The 20,706-nt window shown below is 41.0% G+C and overlaps 2 protein-coding genes across 4 annotated transcripts in view; both read left to right on the top strand.

The window, feature by feature from the left end:
• LOC128686366 (armadillo repeat-containing protein 7) overlaps positions 1–8,011 on the top strand; it is a 40,147-nt gene extending 32,136 nt beyond the window's left edge. For all 3 annotated transcript variants that reach the window (XM_070085868.1, XM_070085870.1, XM_070085869.1), the window contains exons 4-5: positions 7,580–7,717; positions 7,872–8,011. In XM_070085868.1, coding sequence (XP_069941969.1) covers positions 7,580–7,717; positions 7,872–8,011 — 278 coding nt within the window. The remainder of the gene's footprint in view (positions 1–7,579; positions 7,718–7,871) is intronic.
• An 833-nt stretch (positions 8,012–8,844) lies between these two features.
• Positions 8,845–20,706, top strand: part of Impbeta11 (importin beta11) — a 219,058-nt gene continuing 207,196 nt past the window's right edge. The window contains exons 1-2 of the mRNA XM_070085867.1: positions 8,845–8,979; positions 19,204–19,323. Coding sequence (XP_069941968.1) covers positions 8,845–8,979; positions 19,204–19,323 — 255 coding nt within the window. The remainder of the gene's footprint in view (positions 8,980–19,203; positions 19,324–20,706) is intronic.

The raw sequence follows: 20,706 nt of genomic DNA, 5'->3' as shown, positions 1-20,706 counted from the left end.
TAAATTCTTTGACACTGAGAGCAAGTTTGTGAGCAGGGGTCTCGACAGTGAAAGGGTTAAGGACTTTAAAGAGATTTCCAACCTCTACAGCCCAGCCCTGGGTCAGGCTTGTCAAGATTATGGTTAAATAAACTTGTAGAACAAATAAAGTAACTCTGTATCAATAATGAGGACACTAAGCTTTGTTTCTCTGTCTGCCTATCGCAGCCTCTGACGATAGACACCTCCGATGAGACATTTGTTCTATGACCACGTGGCTGTGGGGAACAAGTAAGTATGAGCCTAATTATCCCTAGTGGGTGTTGTCAGTATTCTGTTGAATAACTGAATACTGACTTGAATACTCATTTGTGTGGGGCTCAAAAGCCCACACCTTACTGCTGACTATAGGATGATTTTGAACGCCTTGTGACAAAAGACCTGCACAGTCCCCTGCATAACAAGTAAATTCAAAACTTACCTTGCTCTTGTAGTGTGAACTATGGTGTTGTATGCACCATTCGACAGATATCGTTGACTTGATTGAAGAAAAGGCGTCTCATTGCACTAGTCTATAAAGATAGTTCTCGGTACACTCGGTATACAACACTGTCTTTCAGTCATTTTAAATTCACAGTAATGTCACTACAGGAAGCTGTGCACACTTCTCTGTAATATACCACGAATGTGGATTTTCCTGTATGCACAAAAATGTGCGGATCAGTGTTCTTTGTTCGTTTTCCTGGTGTTAACGCTTCCCCTGGCTGGGTTTAAAGCACTCTAGCCCGAGGTGCTCTCCACTGGCCTGGCATGCCCTCGGCGTCTCCCCCGACACAAAAGAAGTGTCGATCAAGCATATTTCCCTTGCTTGCCAAACTTCCACCATGAAGCAATGCAGACTGCTTGATTCTTGCTGTCTGGGCATAGATAACAATTTGTGCTATCTTTAACATGGTATTAAAGTGGGTGCAGGATTTTCCTTAATTGTCCTACTAAGGTAAGAGATAGATTTTGTCTTATTAATCCACACTATGGTTGCAACACTTTCTAGCAAAGACGTAGCATGATCATGGCACATGGTCATATGCTTTTAATTAAAAGTGTTGACCAAGAAACTAAATGCCATCAGCCCCTCTGGAGGGCCAAGTCCCTCAAAGGGCTTAACCCTTAAACTGTCCAAACGTAGATCTACGTTCATGTGTGTAGCGCTCCGACCTTGATTTTCCCCATTTGAAAGAATGTAAAAAAATACGTAGATCAACGTTAGGAGCCCCCCTGCACGTGGACGTAGATCTACGTTTGGACAGTTTCAGGGTTAAAGGGGCTGATAACCCCCCCCTCCTGGAGAAATTTTCTCCACAGATATACTCATCATACAGTTTTTTAGTTTTACGTTTCCATTGGTAGAAGCATTTACTATTTCGTTTTTAAATTTACTCCTGCTTCCATTTAAGAACATAAGAAAGAAGGAACACTGCAACAGGCCTACTGACCCATGCAGAGCTGGTCCATGTCCCCCCTCCCCCCAGATTAGACCAATGACCCCCCCAGATTAGCCCAATGACCCACTCAGTCTGGTCACCTCCACTCAAGGACGGAGCACGGTACCAGACCCAGCAGCACAAGCTAGTCAGGTCCAACTCGCACCCACCCACACCCACTCCTGTATTTATCTAACCTATTTTTAAAACTACACAACGTTTTAGCCTGAATAACTGTACTCGGGAGTTTGTTCCACTCATCCACAACTCTATTACCAAACCAGTGCTTTCCTATATCCTTCCTGAATCTGAATTTTTCCAACTTGAAACCATTGCTGCGAGTCCTGTCTTGGCTGGAAATTTTCAGCATGCTATTTACATCCCCTTTATTTGTTCCTGTTTTCCATTTATACACGTCTATCGTATCCCCCTCATTCTATGCCTTTCGAGAGAGTGCAGATTCAGGGCCCTCAGTCTCTCCTCATAGGGAAGATTTGAGACATGGGATCATCTTTGTCATCCTCCTCTGTACGTTTTCCAGAGCATTTATATCCATTCTGTAATACGGTGACCAGAACTGAGCAGCATAGTTTAAATGAGGCCTTATCTGGAGATCTGGAGAGAGTTCCGGGGGTCAACGCCCCCGCGGCCCGGTCTGTGACCAGGCCTCCTTAGGTCAGTGTCCCAGGATGCGACCCACACCAGTCGACTAACACCCAGGTACCCATTTTACTGATGGGGAACATAGACAACAGGTGGAAAGAAACACGTCCAATGTTTCTACTCTGGCTGGGAATCGAACCCAGGCCCTCACCGTGTGAAGCGAGAGCGTTAGCCACCAGGCCACCAGAGCCCTAACCAAGGATATACAGTGGAACCTCAAATTTCGAACTTAATCCGTTCCAGGAGCTAGTTCTAAATTCGAAAAGTCTGAAATTCGAAGCAATATTTCACATAAATAATGGAAATACAATTAATCCGTTCCAGAAACCCAAAAATATTCACAAAAAAATACATTTTATAGAGATTAATTATAGTTTTACATACACAACAAATACTATAGTGTTCAATTATGTATATAAATATAAAAACATTTTTACTTACCTTTATTGAAGATTGGTGATGGCATCTGGAAGATAGGCAGGAGGAGAGAGGGCGTTGGGGTTAGTGTTTGGAAAGAGAATCTCCCTCCGTGAGGACTTCAGGTAAAGCCCTCTCTGGGGTTACTTCCCTTCTGTCTTTTAATGCCACTAGGACCAGCTTGAGTCACTGGACCCCTGTCTCACAAAATAACTGTCCACATTCCTCTGTTTCTGGTGCCTCTTTTAAGATTTCCCTAAAATGGGACATGGTTCTGTCACTGAACTTGTTGCAAAGATGGCTTGTTTCAGCTTGCTCAGGGTGGTACTTCTGCACAAACATTTGGACATCATTCCACTTGGACATCATTCTGCTTCTGTATTATTTCCTTCTTCACATCTATGGTGTTTCTCACTTTCTTTACCACAGGTGGTGTACCACTAGCAAGTTTCTTTGGGCCCATGGTAGCTTATTTCACAGTCCCACAAGCATTAAACACAATGAAATAATCATAAAATGTTTGAATGAGAGCGCATGTTAGTGTTCACTCAAGCATAAACAAAGGCAGACTGGCTCACGGCGCCTGCGCGGGGACGCGGACAGAGCGGGCTGGCTGGCTAACAGGTCCGGTACCCAGCGGTCCGAAAATAGGGGCACGTTCAATAATAGGGACAAAGTTGTTCGAAAAAGGGGTTCTAATTTTGAAATGTTCGATATGTGATACGTTCGAATTTTGAGGTTCCACTGTACAGGTCTCCCTCAACATTCGCGAGGGTTAGGGGATCAAGAGCCTCGCGAATGTTGAAAAACCGTGAATGTTCGGTGCCCCAATATATTGTAGGGAAATATAATACAATACTGCTTCCTTAACTCCACCACTGCCTCCACCACTGCCTCCACCACTGCCTCCACCACTGCCTCCACCACTGCCTCCACCACTGCCTCCACCACTGCCTCCACCACTGCCTCCACCACTGCCTCCACCACTGCCTCCACCACTGCCTCCACCACTGCCTCCACCACTGCCTCCACCACTGCCTCCACCACTGCCTCCACCACTGCCTCCACCACTGCCTCCACCACTGCCTCCACCACTGCCTCCACCACTGCCTCCACCACTGCCTCCACCACTGCCTCCACCACTGCCTCCACCACTGCCTCCACCACTGCCTCCACCACTGCCTCCACCACTGCCTCCACCACTGCCTCCACCACTGCCTCCACCACTGCCTCCACCACTGCCTCCACCACTGCCTCCACCACTGCCTCCACCACTGCCTCCACCACTGCCTCCACCACTGCCTCCACCACTGCCTCCACCACTGCCTCCACCACTGCCTCCACCACTGCCTCCACCACTGCCTCCACCACTGCCTCCACCACTGCCTCCACCACTGCCTCCACCACTGCCTCCACCACTGCCTCCACCACTGCCTCCACCACTGCCTCCACCACTGCCTCCACCAATGCCTCCACCAATGCCTCAACCACTGCGAGTCCCTACTACCCTCCCTCTGACCCCCGCAACTGGCAGCCAGCCCTCCCACCACTCAGTGTGGTGAGTTTTGTTTTTTCATTATTTGTTATTAACCCTTTGAGGGTCCGTCCCGTAGATCTACGGCTTTATGTTCAGGGTCCAAACCGTAGATCTACGTCATGAGCTCAGCTCACTCTGATAAACTGTGAGTGGCACATTTGGACCTAGATATGACAGAATACATCTATGTGGTATGTGTGCACCACATAAAACAGATCCTGCAGCACGCTGTGTATAATGAGAGAAAAAAACTGAAATCATGATTTTTCGATTAAAACAGCGACTTTGCAGTGTTTTTTCGTATGTTTTTTATAGTTCTATTTGCGATTTCTTGGTCTCATTTGATAGAATGGAAGACATATTACAGAAATAGAGATGATTTTGATTGGTTTTAGCACTGGAAATGGCTTGAAACTGAGCTCAAAGTAGCAGAAATGTTAAATTTTTGCCGATATTCAAGAGTAAACAAACGACCTCACACGTCTAATACGCGCCAGCTGGTGGGTCTAATATGCATTCACAAATATGGTGATATTTATACAATTATTACAGTATTGCATAACAGTAACTCTTCTATTTTTTGGTGTGAATAAAAATTCATTATATGAATAAAAAATCAAAATGGAATTTATTTGTAAAGCCTCAAAACGTAACTAATGAACAGAGGAAATGTTAGTTTAGTTCCAGGAATACCTACATTGTTTATTCTGGACCCTATTTTGAAATTGGAATATTTTGAACTTTGTGTTAAATTGACCAAATTAACAATTTCCGATCACTTTAATTTGTAGTTGAAACAGTTGACTTGGCGATTTCTTGTGCTCAATCGATAGAATAGAAGTAATACTAGTGAAATAGCTAAGAATTTGGTTGACTGGAATAATGTAATTGGCCTAAAATGGGAGTCAAAGTCGGCAAAATCGCCGATTCGTAAATATCGCTGACACATCAAAATTCGCGAGAGCATAATTTCGTCAATTTTCCATCAAATTTCGTACTTTTTGTTTTATTACCTTGACAAAAAGATTCTCTACCATTTCATAAGAGAAAATAACAATTTTTTTTTTTTAAATTCTTGGACACTGGGGCACCACTTCAGATTTGGGCCTTGGACCCTGAAGGGGTTAAACTACAGTATAAATAATGTAAACCATTCATGACTGCATATTGGAATGGCTATTAGGAGAGGTATTAGACGGTGACATCATGTGTTTACTCTTGAACACAGCAAAGAATCGAACATTTCTGCTACTGCTAATAATAACAATAGTAATAATAATAATAATAATAATTACGATATAATTGAAGAAGGAAATTGTACAAAAATACGAGGGAGTGGTTGACACATCGTCAGTGTGACTTTGTTTATGCTGGAGTGAGCATTAGTCTCCGTGCTCTTCTAAACTTTTCACAATAATTCAGTGGTTGAGGCAGTGGTATTTAATAACATATATGTTATAAATAATAATAATACATGTTATTTAACATGTACTATTATTAACATGCAAGTTATTAAATACTGCTGCCTCAACCGCTGCCTCAACCACTGCCTCAACCACTTAAGTCACACTCAATCTACAAGCACCAAACACAATGAATTATTGTGAAAAGTTTAGAAGAGCACGGACTCTAATGCTCACTCCAGCATAAACAAAGTCACACTGACGATGTGTCAACCACTTCCTCGTATTTTTGTACAATTTCCTTCTTCAATTATATCGTATTTATTATTATTATTATTATTATTATTATTATTATTATTATTATTATTTACTTTTGTTATTAGCTGTAGCAGAAATGTTTAATTCTTTGCTGTGTTCAAGAGTAAACACACGATGTCACCGTCTAATACCTGTCTGAATAGCCATTCCAATATTCAGTCATAAATGGGTTTACATTATTTATACTGTAGTTTAATAGAAAATAATGAACAAACAAAACACTCGCCACACTGAGTGGTGGGAGGGCTGGCTGCCGGTTGCGGGGGTCGGAGGGAGGGTAGTAGGGACTCGCAGGTGGCGGGAAACTTAAATATGATGATTTGGTGGCTGGGAATTTGGTGGCTGGGAATTTGGCGGTTGGGAATTCGTGAATTTGTGAAGCCCGTGAAAGTTGAAAACATGAATGTTGAGGGAGACCTGTATAACTTCAGATCTTTTCTGTCTAGCTCACTTAGCTCATACACTTAGGTCTGGAGTTCAGATCTCCTCCGGTACGGCTGGAAAACATTAGGGACGTGTTTCCATAAGACACCTGCTGTCCTTGTTCACCCATCAGTAAAATGGGTACCTGGGTGCTAGTCGACTGGTGTGGGTCGCATTCTGGGACAAAACTGACCTAATTTGCCCGAAATACTCAGCATAACAAGGGGCTTTCTATATAGTAGTATATCATTGATGTCAGCTAGGACTGTATACCTTGTACGTGTACTTGCATTAAATAAAATAATGAATGTGGACACTGCACAGCATCTGTTCAAGAGAAAGGGGGAGGGGATTAGAAAAGTTAGAGGTGAATAGACAAGAGGGAGGGTGAGAAGGATTAGGAAAGGAGAGAGGAAGTGAGAAACACAAATAACCTGTACATAGGAGAGAGAAGCTTACAACGATGTTTCAGTCTGACTTGACCATTACAAAGTCACTGACAAAAAGATAGAGGGAGCCAGTATATACGTATAGGTGAGCTAACAGAGGCGAGACCAAGGTAGGGAGTGGTAGTAGTGGTAAGGCTGGTAGAGGAAGTAGTAGTAGAAAGTAGGGAGAGTAGTTTAACTCGTAAATGGTCTGAATGTATATATATGTTTTTACCGCTAGTGCCCCAAACGTATATATACGTTTTGTGTGTCCTACATTTAACATTGCCACGATAAGCCTGCGTCACCTAGACATGTGAGAATGAGCGTGAGCACTCACTGTGCACCATATTAAAAACAATTGGGGATGCCTGGGTACCATATGCTCTTTTTTCCTATTAAAAAACAATTTTTTTTTTCTCAAAGTTGGGGCAGTACGGTAGTGAACGTATATATACGTTTGGACCGTTTACGGGTTAAGTGGGACAAGAGATAGAAAAGGGGCGAAGGGTGAAGGGAGGCAAAAGTAAAGGTATTGGCAATAGTAGGAATGGTAGAATAGTAGTACTGTAGAATTGGGGTAAGTCTAAGGACAAGTAAAAGGAGCACTACAGGAGAGTGAAGGGTCCAGAAGGGTTAGGACCAGAAACACAGGGGAAGAGGGAGGGGGAACTGAAGAACAGAGCACCCTAGGCAGAAGAAAGGAAAACAAAGAAAGAAAAAAGGAAAAGAGATAGAGGAGGAGGAACACAGGATCAGGTTGTCGTTGTAAGCTTCTCTCGCCTATGGGAAGGTTATTTGTGTATTGTTCCAGTCATGGTATTATTCCTTTTTTGTTCAAGAGAGATTTTCAGTTTTTAGCCAAAATAAAATTTAGGAACAAAAAATTAAGCAAGAAATTATGATGGATAATGATCAGTCTTATTTCAGATCAAGCAAATAAATTGTACATCATTGAGAATGGTGGTGTGGCACTAATCTGTAGATGCCTCTCAGCCCAAGAGGAGTCTACAGTAATCTCTGCAATAACAACTCTTATGTTTCTTGTCACACCTCATTCCAAGGCAGGTCAGTTTATAATAAGTGCATCAAGCATAATAATTATTAGTGTTGATATTTTTTGTTTTACATGGCTTTTCTGTGGGGATAAGTTACTGAGATCATTCATTGACCAAAACTTTGTTTTCTTATTCTTATATATCACGTGTTAATTGCTTTACAGATATCGCCAGTAAAGACATAGTGCAGCAAATGTTGACCAAAGCTCGTAGTGAAAATCCACGCATTCGTAACGTTGCTAGAATCTTCTTGGACGATTACTGCACACCTGAACAGATTTTAAATGGACAGTCAGTACCATAGATTTTACATACTCTTAATGAATAGTGAAGAGTAAATTTTGAGCAAGAAAAACTTTTATTTCATAGACTTTTTTTTTTTGAAATGACAAATTGAATTCTCTTAATGTAGTGTATTTTGTGTACACTACTAATGAAATTGGAAATGAGTAGTGGCCATTCAGTACAATAAACTGTTGATGGAATGGCAAGCAGAATTTTCTTTCTAGTTTGTAGGTAAATAAAAGTTTGTCATTAGTTGGACATAATTGTTTTTTCATGTCACTACTTTTGAAGTTCCTTCTTAATGTAAGATGTTTAACATCTAGGAAGCTTTTACTTGTACGTGCACAATGCTTATCATTAAAAATAGGTGACACTGCAACTTTAAGAAAGAAAATTACCTCTGCAGACATTGAAAAATTTGCTAAACTCTCCGGTGATACGAATCCCCTTCATGTTGACAGAAATTATGTTGTAGCCAAAACTAGTTTCAAAAATTGTCTTGTTCATGGTGCATATTTAAACAGTCTTGTGTCAAGTGTCATTGGAACAAGGCTTCCTGGTCCTGGAGCAGTGGTAGTGAAAGAGGAGCTTAATTTTCCTAACCCATGTTATGTTGAAGAGGAGGTGAAAGTGACTGTAAGGTTGAGAGAGATTAGAAAAATTATTACAGTTGACTTTACGTGTGTGACAGATGCTGGGCAAGTTGTCCTCTGTGGAAATGCCAGACTTGTGATAAATCCATCAGTGAACAAAATAAGCTAATTTTTATTTAGGCATTTGCCCCAAAATGATATAAATAGTCATTTTGTCAAGAATTCATAAAGTATAGCTGAGCTTCAAAACTAGATCAAGATGAGTGGTGGAAAAGAATTGGTATTGAGCACTTTGAGGAGGGCTGCTAGCCAAGAAGCAGACACACTGAAACCTGCAGAGCAACAACTTCAGGAGTGGGAAACGGAACCAGGATTTTATTCCACTTTAGTTGAGGTAAGAGATGCTTGTCAAAAAGTATACTGTATTTTATTTTTTCAATTTGCATGCGAGTGTGTTTTTATACGTATATACTTCTAAACTGTTGTATTCTGGGCACCTCCGCAAAAACAGTGATTGTGTGAGTGAGGTGAAAGTGTTGAATGATGAAAGTATTTTATTTTTGGGGATTTTTTCTTTTTGGGTCACCCTGCCTTGGTGGGAGATGGCCGACTTGTTGGGAGAAAAAAAAAATTTAATTCTTGTGCATTATCCAAGGTTTCTTGATTACACTTGCTGTATTCCACCTAATATATACAGTGGACCCCCGGTATTCGATGGCATCAGCATATGTTAAATCCGGTATTCGATACATTTTAACGCAAAAATTTTGCCTCGCCACTCGTTAAAAAACCCGCCGGGACGCATCCATGCGAGTGCCAGTGTTTACAAGCCAGCCAGTGTTCTCACATCTAAGCATACATTCGGTACATTCCATATTATCACAGTGTTTTTGGTGCTTGTTTCTGCAGAATAAGTCACCATGGGCCCCAAGAAAGCTTCTAGTGCCAGCCCTGTGGTAAAAAGGGTGAGAATTAGTATGGAAATTAAGATTTTGAAGGGTTTGGGGCTAGCCCTGAGAAGCCTATGCCAGTTGTGGAATCCATTGTGCCTACTTCAAAAATTAAGGAAATGTGTGTAAAGTGGGTTGAACTGCAAACCTTTATGGATGAAAATCACCCTAACACAGCTATTGCAAGCCGTGCTGGTGACTATTACAATGACAATGTTATGGCCCATTTTAGACAAATCTTAAAGGAATGGCGACAGAGGTCCAGTGACTCTCAAGCTGGTCCTAGTGGCATTAAAAGAAGGGAAGTAACCCCGGAAAAGGACTTGCTGCCTCAAGTCCTAATGGAAGGGGATTCCCCTTCTAAACATTAACAACTTCGACACTCTCCCCTCCTCCCATCCCATCAATCATCACCAGATCTTCATTAAAGGTAAGTGTCATGTATTCTATTGTTAGAGTACTACAAACTGTGCATGTCTTCAGTTTGTGTGCATTAAACTTAATATTTCATGTGGTAAATTTTTTTTTTTCATACTTTTGGGTGTCTTGTAAGGATTAATTTGATTTCCATTATTTCTTGTGGGGAAAATTAATTTGCCTTCCGATAATTTTGGCATACTATGAGCTCTCAGGAACGGATTAATATCGAATACCGGGGCTCCACTGTATCTACTTCAATTTAGTTAGTAATTTTTTTTAAATAGTATCATGGAGGGGGTGTGTGTGTACTTGCCTAATTGTACTCGCCTAATTGTGGTTGCAGAGATAGTCATAGCTCCTGGCCCTGCCTCTTCACTGGTCGACACTAAGTCCACTCTCCCTGCTCCATGAGCTTTATCATACCTTAAAGCTGTGTATGGTACCTGCCTCCACTACCTCACTTTTCAGACTATTTCAATTACTGACAAATTTATGGCTGAAGAAATAGTTCCTAACATTCCTGTGACTCGCCCGAGTCGTCAGCTTCCAGTTGTGACCCCTTGCTGTGTCCCATCCCTGGAACATCCTGTCTCTGTCCATCTTGTCGATTCCTCTCAGTATTTTATATGTTGTTATCATGTTCCCCCTGTCCTCCAGTGTCATGTCGAGTTTGCTTAACCTCTCCTCGTAGGACATGCCCCTTAGCACTGGGGCTAGTCTTGTTGCAAACCTTTGCACCTTCTTTAGTTTCCTGATGTGCTTGGACAGGTGAGGGTTCCAAACTGGAGCTGCATACTCCATTATGGGCCTGATGTACAGTGTACAGGGTCCAGAACGATTGCTTATTGAGATGTTGGAATGCTATTCTTAGGTTCGCTAGTTGCTCATATGCTGCAACAGTTATTTGGTTGATGTGTGCCTCAGGAGATGTGCTCAATATTATACACACTCCAAGATCCTTTTCCTTGAGTGAGGTTTGTAGTCTATGGCCCCCTAGACTGTACTCTGTCTGTGGTCTTCTTTTTCCCTTCACCGATCTTCATGACTTTGCACTTGGTGGGGTTGAACTCCAGAAGCCAGTTTCTGGACCAGGCCTGCTGCATGTCCAGATTCCTCTGTAGTCCTGTCTTATCCTCCTCCGGCTGAATTCTCCCCATTAACTTGAATCGTCTTTAAACAGGAAGACTTCTGTGTGTTTTGTTTTTGGTGTGTTTTTGTTTTTGGTGTGTTTTTGTTTTTTCTGTATTGTTTGTGCTCTGTGTGTTTTTTTGTGTGTGTTTTTTTGTGCCTTGTTTTTTGTGGATTTTTTTTTTGCATGTTTTTTGTTTTTTTGTGTGTTTTCTGTGTTTTTTGTGTATTTTTTTTCTGTGTGTGTTTAAGACATTGGCCGTCTCCCACCGAGGCCAGGTGACCCCCCCCCCCCAAAAAAAAAGAAACTTTCACCATCATTCACACACAATCTCTGTCTTTTTGCAGAGACGCTCGCATACAGAAGTTTAGATGTCACTCCAAACAATAAATATTACATGCACACTATACACATTCAAAATATATTCATGGTGTGCTGGTGCATGTATTATATATATATATTTTTTTTTTTTTTTTCAACAAGTCGGCCGTCTCCCACCGAGGCAGGGTGACCCAAAAAAGAAAAAAATTCCAAAAAGAAAATGCTTTCATCATCATTCAACACTTTCACCACACTCACACATAATCACTGTTTTTCAGAGGTGCTCGGAATACAACAGTTTAGAAGCATGTACATATAAAGATACACAACATATCCCTCCAAACTGCCAATATCCCAAACCCCTCCTTTAAAGTGCAGGCACTGTACTTCCCATTTCCAGGACTCAAGTCCGACTATATGAAAATAACCGGTTTCCCTGAATCCCTTCACTAAATATAACCCTACTCACACTCCAACAGATCGTCAGCTCCCAAGAACCATTCACTCCTATCTAACACTCTCACGCATGCTTGCTGGAAGTCCAAGCCCCTTGCCCACAAAACCTCCTTTACCCCCTCTCTCCAACCCTTTCGAGGACGACCCCCTACCTCGTCTTCCTTCCCCTATAGATTTATATGCTTTCCATGTCATTCTACTTCGATCCATTCTCTTTAAATGACCAAACCACCTTAACAACCCCTCTTCTGCCCTCTGACTAATACTTTTATTAACTCCACACCTTTTCCTAATTTCCACACTCCGAATTTTCTGCATAATATTTACACCACACATTGCCCTTAGACAGGACATCTCCACTGCCTCCAACCGTCTCCTCGCTGCTGCATTTACCACCCAAGCTTCACACCCATATAAGAGTGTTGGTACTACTATACTTTCATACATTCCCTTCTTTGCCTCCATAGATAACGTTTTTTGACTCCACATATACCTCAATGCACCACTCACCTTTTTTCCCTCATCAATTCTATGATTAACCTCATCCTTCATAAATCCATCCGCCGACACGTCAACTCCCAAGTATCTGAAAACATTTACTTCTTCCATACTCCTCCTCCCCAATTTGATATCCAATTTTTCTTTATCTAAATCATTTGATACCCTCATCACCTTAATCTTTTCTATGTTCACTTTCAACTTTCTACCTTTACACACATTCCCAAACTCATCCACTAACCTTTGCAATTTTTCTTTAGAATCTCCCATAAGCACAGTATCATCAGCAAAAAGTAACTGTGTTAATTCCCATTTTGAATTTGGTTCCCAATAATTTAATCCCACCCCTCTCACGAACACCCTAGCATTTACTTCCTTTACAACCCCATCTATAAATATATTAAACAACCATGGTGACATTACACATCCCTGTCTAAGACCTACTTTTACCGGGAAGTATTTTCCCTCTCTTCTACACCCCCTAACCTGAGCCTCGCTATCCTCATAAAAACTCTTTACAGCATTTAGTAACTTACCACCTATTCCATATACTTTCAACATCTGCCACATTGCTCCCCTATCCACTCTATCATATGCCTTTTCTAAATCCATAAATGCAATAAAAACTTCCATCCCTTTATCTAAATACTGTTCACATATATGCTTCAATGTAAACACTTGATCTACACATCCCCTACCCACTCTGAAACCTCCTTGCTCATCCACAATCCTACATTCTCTCTTACCTCTAATTCTTTCAATTATAACCCTACCATACACTTTTCCTGGTATACTCAATAAACTTATTCCTCTATAATTTTTACAATCTCTTTTGTCCCCTTTCCCTTTATATAAAGGGACTATACATGCTCTCTGCCAATCCCTAGGTACCTTCCCCTCTTTCATACATTTATTAAACAAAAGTACCAACCACTCCAACACTATATCCCCCCCTGCTTTTAACATTTCTGTCATGATCCCACCAGTTCCAGCTGCTTTACCCCCTTTCATTTTACGTAATGCCTCACGTACCTCCCCCACACTTACATTCTGCTCTTCTTCACTCCTAAAAGATGGTATACCTCCCTGACCAGTGCATGAAATTACTGCCTCTGTTTCTTCCTTAACATTTAAGTTCCTCAAAATATTCTCGCCATCTACCTAATACCTCCATCTCCCCATCTACTAACTCCCCTACTGTTTTTAACTGACTAATCCATACTTTCCCTAGGCTTTCTTAACTTGTTTAACTCACTCCAAAATTTTTTCTTATTTTCATTAAAATTTCTTGACAGTGCCTCTCCCATGCTATCATCTGCTCTCCTTTTGCACTCTCACCACTCTTTACCTTTCTTTTACTCTCCATATATTCTGCTCTTCTTATAACACCTCTGCTTTGTAAAAACCTCTCTTAAGCTACCTTTTTCTCTCTTATCATTCCCTTTACTTCATCATTCCACCAATCACTCCTCTTTCCTCCTGCCCCCATATATATATATGTATATATATATAATTGAGCTATGTGTAGAAAGAAATTTGGTAATTAATACATATTTTACAAAAAAGAGGATAAATAAATATACAAGGTATGATGTAGCACGTAATGAAAGTAGTTTATTAGATTATGTATTGGTGGATAAAAGGTTGATGGGTAGGCTCCAGGATGTACATGTTTATAGAGGGGCAACTGATATATCGGATCATTATTTAGTTGTAGCTACAGTTAGAGTAAGAGGTAGATGGGAAAAGAGGAAGGTGGCAACAACAAGTAAGAGGGAGGTGAAAGTGTATAAACTAAGGGAGGAGGAAGTTCGGGTGAGATATAAGCGACTATTGGCAGAAAGGTGGGCTAGTGCAAAGATGAGTAGTGGGGGGGTTGAAGAGGGTTGGAATAGTTTTAAAAATGCAGTATTAGAATGTGGGGCAGAAGTTTGTGGTTATAGGAGGGTGGGGGCAGGAGGGAAGAGGAGTGATTGGTGGAATGATGAAGTAAAGGGTGTGATAAAAGAGAAAAAGGTAGCTTATGAGAGGTTTTTACAAAGCAGAAGTGTTATAAGAAGAGCAGAGTATATGGAGAGTAAAAGAAAGGTAAAGAGAGTGGTGAGAGAGTGCAAAAGGAGAGCAGATGATAGTGGGAGAGGCACTGTCAAGAAATTTTAATGAAAATAAGAAAAAATTTTGGAGTGAGTTAAACAAGTTAAGAAAGCCTAGGGAAAATATGGATTTGTCAGTTAAAAACAGAGTAGGGGAGTTAGTAGATGGGGAGATGGAGGTATTGGGTAGATGGCGAGAATATTTTGAGGAACTTTTAAATGTTAAGGAAGAAACAGAGGCAGTAATTTCATGCACTGGTCAGGGAGGTATACCATCTTTTAGGAGTGAAGAAGAGCAGAATGTAAGTGTGGGGGAGGTACGTGAGGCATTACGTAAAATGAAAGGGGGTAAAGCAGCTGGAACTGATGGGATCATGACAGAAATGTTAAAAGCAGGGGGGGGGGGGATATAGTGTTGGAGTGGTTGGTACTTTTGTTTAATAAATGTATGAAAGAGGGGAAGGTACCTAGGGATTGGCAGAGAGCATGTATAGTCCCTTTATATAAAGGGAAAGGGGACAAAAGAGACTGTAAAAATTATAGAGGAATAAGCTTACTGAGTATACCAGGAAAAGTGTACGGTAGGGTTATAATTGAAAGAATTAGAGGTAAGACAGAATGTAGGATTGCGGATGAGCAAGGAGGTTTCAGAGTGGGTAGGGGATGTGTAGATCAGGTGTTTACATTGAAGCATATATGTGAACAGTATTTAGATAAAGATAGGGAAGTTTTTATTGCATTTATGGATTTAGAAAAGGCATATGAGAGTGAATAGAGGAGCAGTGTGGCAGATGTTGCAAGTATATGGAATAGGTGGTAAGTTACTAAATGCTGTAAAGAGCTTTTATGAGGATAGTGAGGCTCAGGTTAGGGTGTGTAGAAGAGAAGGAGAATACTTCCCGGTAAAAGTAGGTCTTAGACAGGGATGTGTAATGTCACCATGGTTGTTTAATATATTTATAGATGGGGTTGTAAAAGAAGTAAATGCTAGGGTGTTCGGGAGAGGGGTGGGATTAAATTATGGGGAATCAAATTCAAAATGGGAATTGACAGTTACTTTTTGCTGATGATACTGTGCTTATGGGAGATTCTAAAGAAAAATTGCAAAGGTTAGTGGATGAGTTTGAGAATGTGTGTAAAGGTAGAAAGTTGAAAGCGAACATAGAAAAGAGTAAGGTGATGAGGGTATCAAATGATTTAGATAAAGAAAAATTGGATATCAAATTGGGGAGGAGGAGTATGGAAGAAGTGAATGTTTTCAGATACTTGGGAGTTGACGTGTTGGTGGATGGATTTATGAAGGATGAGGTTAACCATAGAATTGATGAGGGAAAAAAGGTGAGTGGTGCATTGAGGTATATGTGGAGTCAAAAACGTTATCTATGGAGGCAAAGAAGGGAATGTATGAAAGTATAGTAGTACCAACACTCTTATATGGATGTGAAGCTTGGGTGGTAAATGCAGCAGCGAGGAGACGGTTGGAGGCAGTGGAGATGTCCTGTCTAAGGGCAATGTGTGGTGTAAATATTATGCAGAAAATTCGGAGTGTGGAAATTAGGAGAAGGTGTGGAGTTAATAAAAGCATTAGTCAGAGAGCAGAAGAAGGGTTGTTGAGGTGGTTTGGTCATTTAGAGAGAATGGATCAAAGTAGAATGACATGGAAAGCATATAAATATATAGGGGAAGGAAAGAGGGGTAGGGGTCGTCCTCGAAAGGGTTGGAAAGAGGGGGTAAAGGAGGTTTTGTGGGCGAGGGGCTTGGACTTCCGGCAAGCGTGCATGAGCGTGTTAGATAGGAGTGAATGGAAATGAATGATACTTGGGACCTGACGATCTGTTGGAGTGTGAGCAGGGTAATATTTAGTGAAGGAATTCAGGGAAACCTGGTTATTTTATATAACCGAACTTGAGTCCTGGAAATGGGAAGTACAATGCCCGCACTCTAAAGGAGGGGTTTTGGGATATTAGCAGTTTTGAGGGATATGTTGTGTATCTTTATACGTATATGCTTCTAAACTGTTGTATTCTGAGCACCTCTGCAAAAACAGTGATTATGTGTAAGTGAGGTGAAAGTGTTGAATGATGATGAAAGTATTTTTTTTTGGGGGGATTTTTTCTCTTTGGGTCACCCACCTCGGGAGATGGCCGACTTGTTGGGAAAAAAAAAAATACATACAGTGGACCCCCGCCTTAGGATATTAATCCGTTCCTGAGAGCTCATTGTAAGCCGAAATTATCGTTATACGAATTAATTTTCCCCCTAAAAATAATGGAAATCAAATTAATCCATTCCTGACACCTCAAAGTATGAAAAAAAAAAAATTACCACGTGAAATATTAATTTTAATACACACAAACTGAAGAAGACATGCACAATTACTACTCTGCTAAGAATAGAATTCATGACACTTACCTTTATTGAAGCTCTGGTGATGATTGATGGGATGGGAGAAGGGGAGAGTGTAGAAGTTTAGAAGTGGAATCCGTTTCCATTAGATCTTGAGGTAGCAAGTCCTTTTCCGGGGTTACTTCCCTTCTTTTAATGCCACTAGGACCAGCTTGAGTCACTGGACCTCTGTCACACAACGTATCTGTCCATAGAGCTCAGTACCTCCTGTTCCTTTAAGACTTTCCTAAAATGGGCCATAACATTGTCATTGTACAGGTTGCCAACACGGCTTTCAGTAGCTGTGTCTGGGTGATTTTTATCCATAAAGGTTTGCAGTTCAACCCACTTTGCACACATTTCCTTAATCTTTGAAGTAGGCAACTTCCTCAATTTCTCTCTCCCCTCTGAAGCAGTTTCCTCAGGTCTGGCCTCTTGCTGTTGAAGATGATCTTGCTGCTCATCAGTGGTTAGTTCTTCATTGTCCTCCTCCACCAATTTTTCCACATCCTCCCCTCTAACCTGCAACCCAAGGACTTCCCCAATGCCACAATGGATTCCACAACTGGCATATGCTTCTCGGGGTTAGCCCCAAACCCTTCAAAATCCCTTTCTTCTACACATTGTGGCCACAGTTTCTTCCAAGCAGAGTTCAAGGTCCTATTAGTCACTCTTTCCCAAGTCTTACCTATAAGGTTTACACAACTGAGGATACTAAAATGATCTTTCCAAAACACTCTTAGTCAGTTGAGTGTCTGAGGTCACTTCAAAGCACTTTTGAAACATGGCTTTAGTGTAGAGTTTTTTGAAGTTTGAAATGACCTGCTGGTCCATGGGCTGCAGGAGAGGGGTGGTATTAGGAGGCAAAAACTTGACCTTAATGAAGCTCATGTCCCCAGAAAGTCTCTCTGCCACGTCTGAGGGATGACCAGGAGCATTGTCTAATACCCGGAGGCACTTAATGTCCAATTTCTTTTTAATTAGATAATTTTTCACAGTTGGGGCAAATGCATGGTGTAACCAGTCATAGAAAAAGTCCCAAGTGACCCATGCCTTACTGTTTGCCCTCCACAGCACACAAATTAGCCTTGAGGACATTGTTTTACCTTAACCTTCTGGAGTTTGTGATACACCAATAAAGGCTTCACTTTGCAATCACCACTAGCATTAGCACACATCAAAAGAGTAAGCCTGTCTTTCATAGGCTTATGTCCTGGGAGTGCCTTTTCCTCCTGAGTAATGTAGGTCCTGCTTGGCATTTTCTTCCAAAACAGGCCTGTTTCGTCGCAATTAAATACTTGTTCAGGTTTCATTTCTTCACTGTCTATGTACTCCTTGAATTCCTTCACATATTTTTCAGCCGCTTTTTGGTCCGAACTGGCAGCCTTGCCATGCCTTATCACATTATGTATGCCACTACAATTCTTAAATCTCCCAAACCAACCTTTGCTGGCCTTAAATTCACTCACGTCACCACTAGTTGCAGGCATTTTTCTAATTAAATCATCATGCAACTTCCTAGCCTTTTCACATATGATCGCTTGAGAGATGCTATCACCTGCTGTCTGTTTTTCGTTTATCCACACCAACAACAGTCTCTCAACATCTTCTATCACTTGCGGTCTCTGTTTTGAAAACAAATTGCACCTTTTGCAGGAACAGCTTCCTTGAGTGCCGTTTTGTTGGCCAAGATAGTAGCGATGGTTGATTGGGGTTTGGTATACAACCTGGCCAGCTCCGAGACACGCACTCCAATTTCGTACTTTGCAATTATCTCTTTCTTCATTTCCATAGTAATTTTCACCCTTTTTACCACAGGGTTGGCACTAGAAGCTTTCTTGGGGCCGATGGTGACTTATTTTGCAGTTACAAGCACTAAAAACAGTGATAATATGAAATGTACCGAATGTATGCTTAGATGCGACCGCACTGGCTGGCTTGTAAACACTGGCACCCACGGGGTAGCTGAGGCCACATGTGGGACGTGTCCCAGATGAATCACGTAAGGCGAGTTTTTTATCGTGTGGCTAGGCAAAATTTTTGCTTTCAAATGCTTCGTATGGCAGATTTATCATAACGCAATGCGTTCATAAGGCGGGGGTCCACTGTGTTAGTGTGCTTCTGAAGAAATCCTTTCACCATCATTCACTCTAGCATTGTCTTTGTCAGAGGCAAGTGTAGCATATCCATTTTTTTTTTTTTTTTTTTAATTTTTTTTATATTGTCTTATGACAGTTTTTTAACAACTCCCAGATCATTTTTTGTATGATAGTCAGAATTTTGCTATCATCCTTTTTATTATAAAAAATGTGTAAAATTGTTGAATTTATGAAATGTTTGATTCATCCTAAGCTCTTTGATTCCAGATATTCTCAGAATATAACTTAGAGTTGAATGTTAGATGGCTGGCTGTTCTGTATTTCAAGAATGGTGTTGACAGATATTGGAGAAAAACTGCACCCAAGGCAATTAATGAGGCAGAAAAGGTATGTTTTCTAGTCATCTCCATGTATGTAAAGTCACTGACTTGATTGCAACTTTATCAGTATGATTTACCAAAAAGAAAGAAAAAAAAAAGAATATACAGATATCCCCCATATAAGAAACTAGACCTGCTTTACACGGCACTTGAAAAAAATGAATATCCATTAGGACTCTCTATTGACCCAAGGAAAGCTTTTGAAACAGTAGACCACAGCATCCTGCTACACAAATTAGATCATTATGGTATAAGAGGCCACACACTTACTTATTTCAAATCCTACCTTACTAACAGACATCTTACAATGGCTTACTACTACCATCTATAACTAAACCAACAAGAATCAGAGACGGGTACCTCACTACTTGATCATTTTTTTTTTTTTTAACACATCGGCTGTTTCCCACCGAGGCAGGGTGACCCAAAAAGAAAGAAAAACCCAAGAAGAAAGAAAGAATACTTCCATCGTCATTAACCCCTTGACTGTCGCAACCCCTAATCCTGAGGCTACTTCCTGGTAAAAGTAGGTCTTAGATAGGGATGTGTAATGTCATCATGGTTGTTTAGTATATTTATAGATGGGGTTGTAAAAGAAGTAAATGCTAGGGTGTTCGGGTGAGGGGTGGGATTAAATTATGGGGAATCAAATACAAAATGGGAATTGACACAGTTGCTTTTTGCTGATGATACTGTGCTTATGGGAGATTCTAAAGAAAAATTGCAAAGGTTAGTGGATGAGTTTGGGAATGTGTGTAAAGGTAGAAAGTTGAAAGTGAACATAGAAAAGAGTAAGGTGATGAGGGTATCAAATGATTTAGATAAAGAAAAATTGGATATCAAATTGGAGAGGAGTATGGAAGAAGTGAATGTTTTCAGATACTTGGGAGTTGACTTGTTGGCAGATGGATTTATGAAGGATGAGGTTAATCATAGAATTAATGAGGGAAAAAAGGTGAGTGGTGCATTGAGGTATATGTGGAGTCAAAAAACGTTATCTATGGAGGCAAAGAAGGGAATGTATGAAAGTATAGTAGTACCAACACTCTTATATGGGTGTGAAGCTTGGGTGGTAAATGCAGCAGCAAGGAGATGGTTGGAGGCAGTGGAGATGTCCTGTTTAAGGGCAATGTGTGGTGTAAATATTATGCAGAAAATTCGGAGTGTGGAAATTAGGAAAAGGTGTGGAGTTAATAAAAGTATTAGTCAGAGGGCAGAAGAGGGGTTGTTGAGGTGGTTTGGTCATTTAGAGAGAATGGATCAAAGTAGAATGACATGGAAAGCATATAAATCTATAGGGGAAGGAAGGCGGGGTAGGGGTCGTCCTCGAAAGGGTTGGAGAGAGGGGGTAAAGGAGGTTTTGTGGGCAAGAGGCTTGGACTTCCAGCAA

The sequence above is a fragment of the Cherax quadricarinatus genome, chromosome 17 (genome assembly GCF_038502225.1).
Source record: "Cherax quadricarinatus isolate ZL_2023a chromosome 17, ASM3850222v1, whole genome shotgun sequence".
NCBI lineage: Eukaryota > Metazoa > Arthropoda > Malacostraca > Decapoda > Parastacidae > Cherax > Cherax quadricarinatus.
Note: the sequence above shows the minus strand (reverse complement) of the source record. Positions and strands in the feature narration are given on the sequence as shown.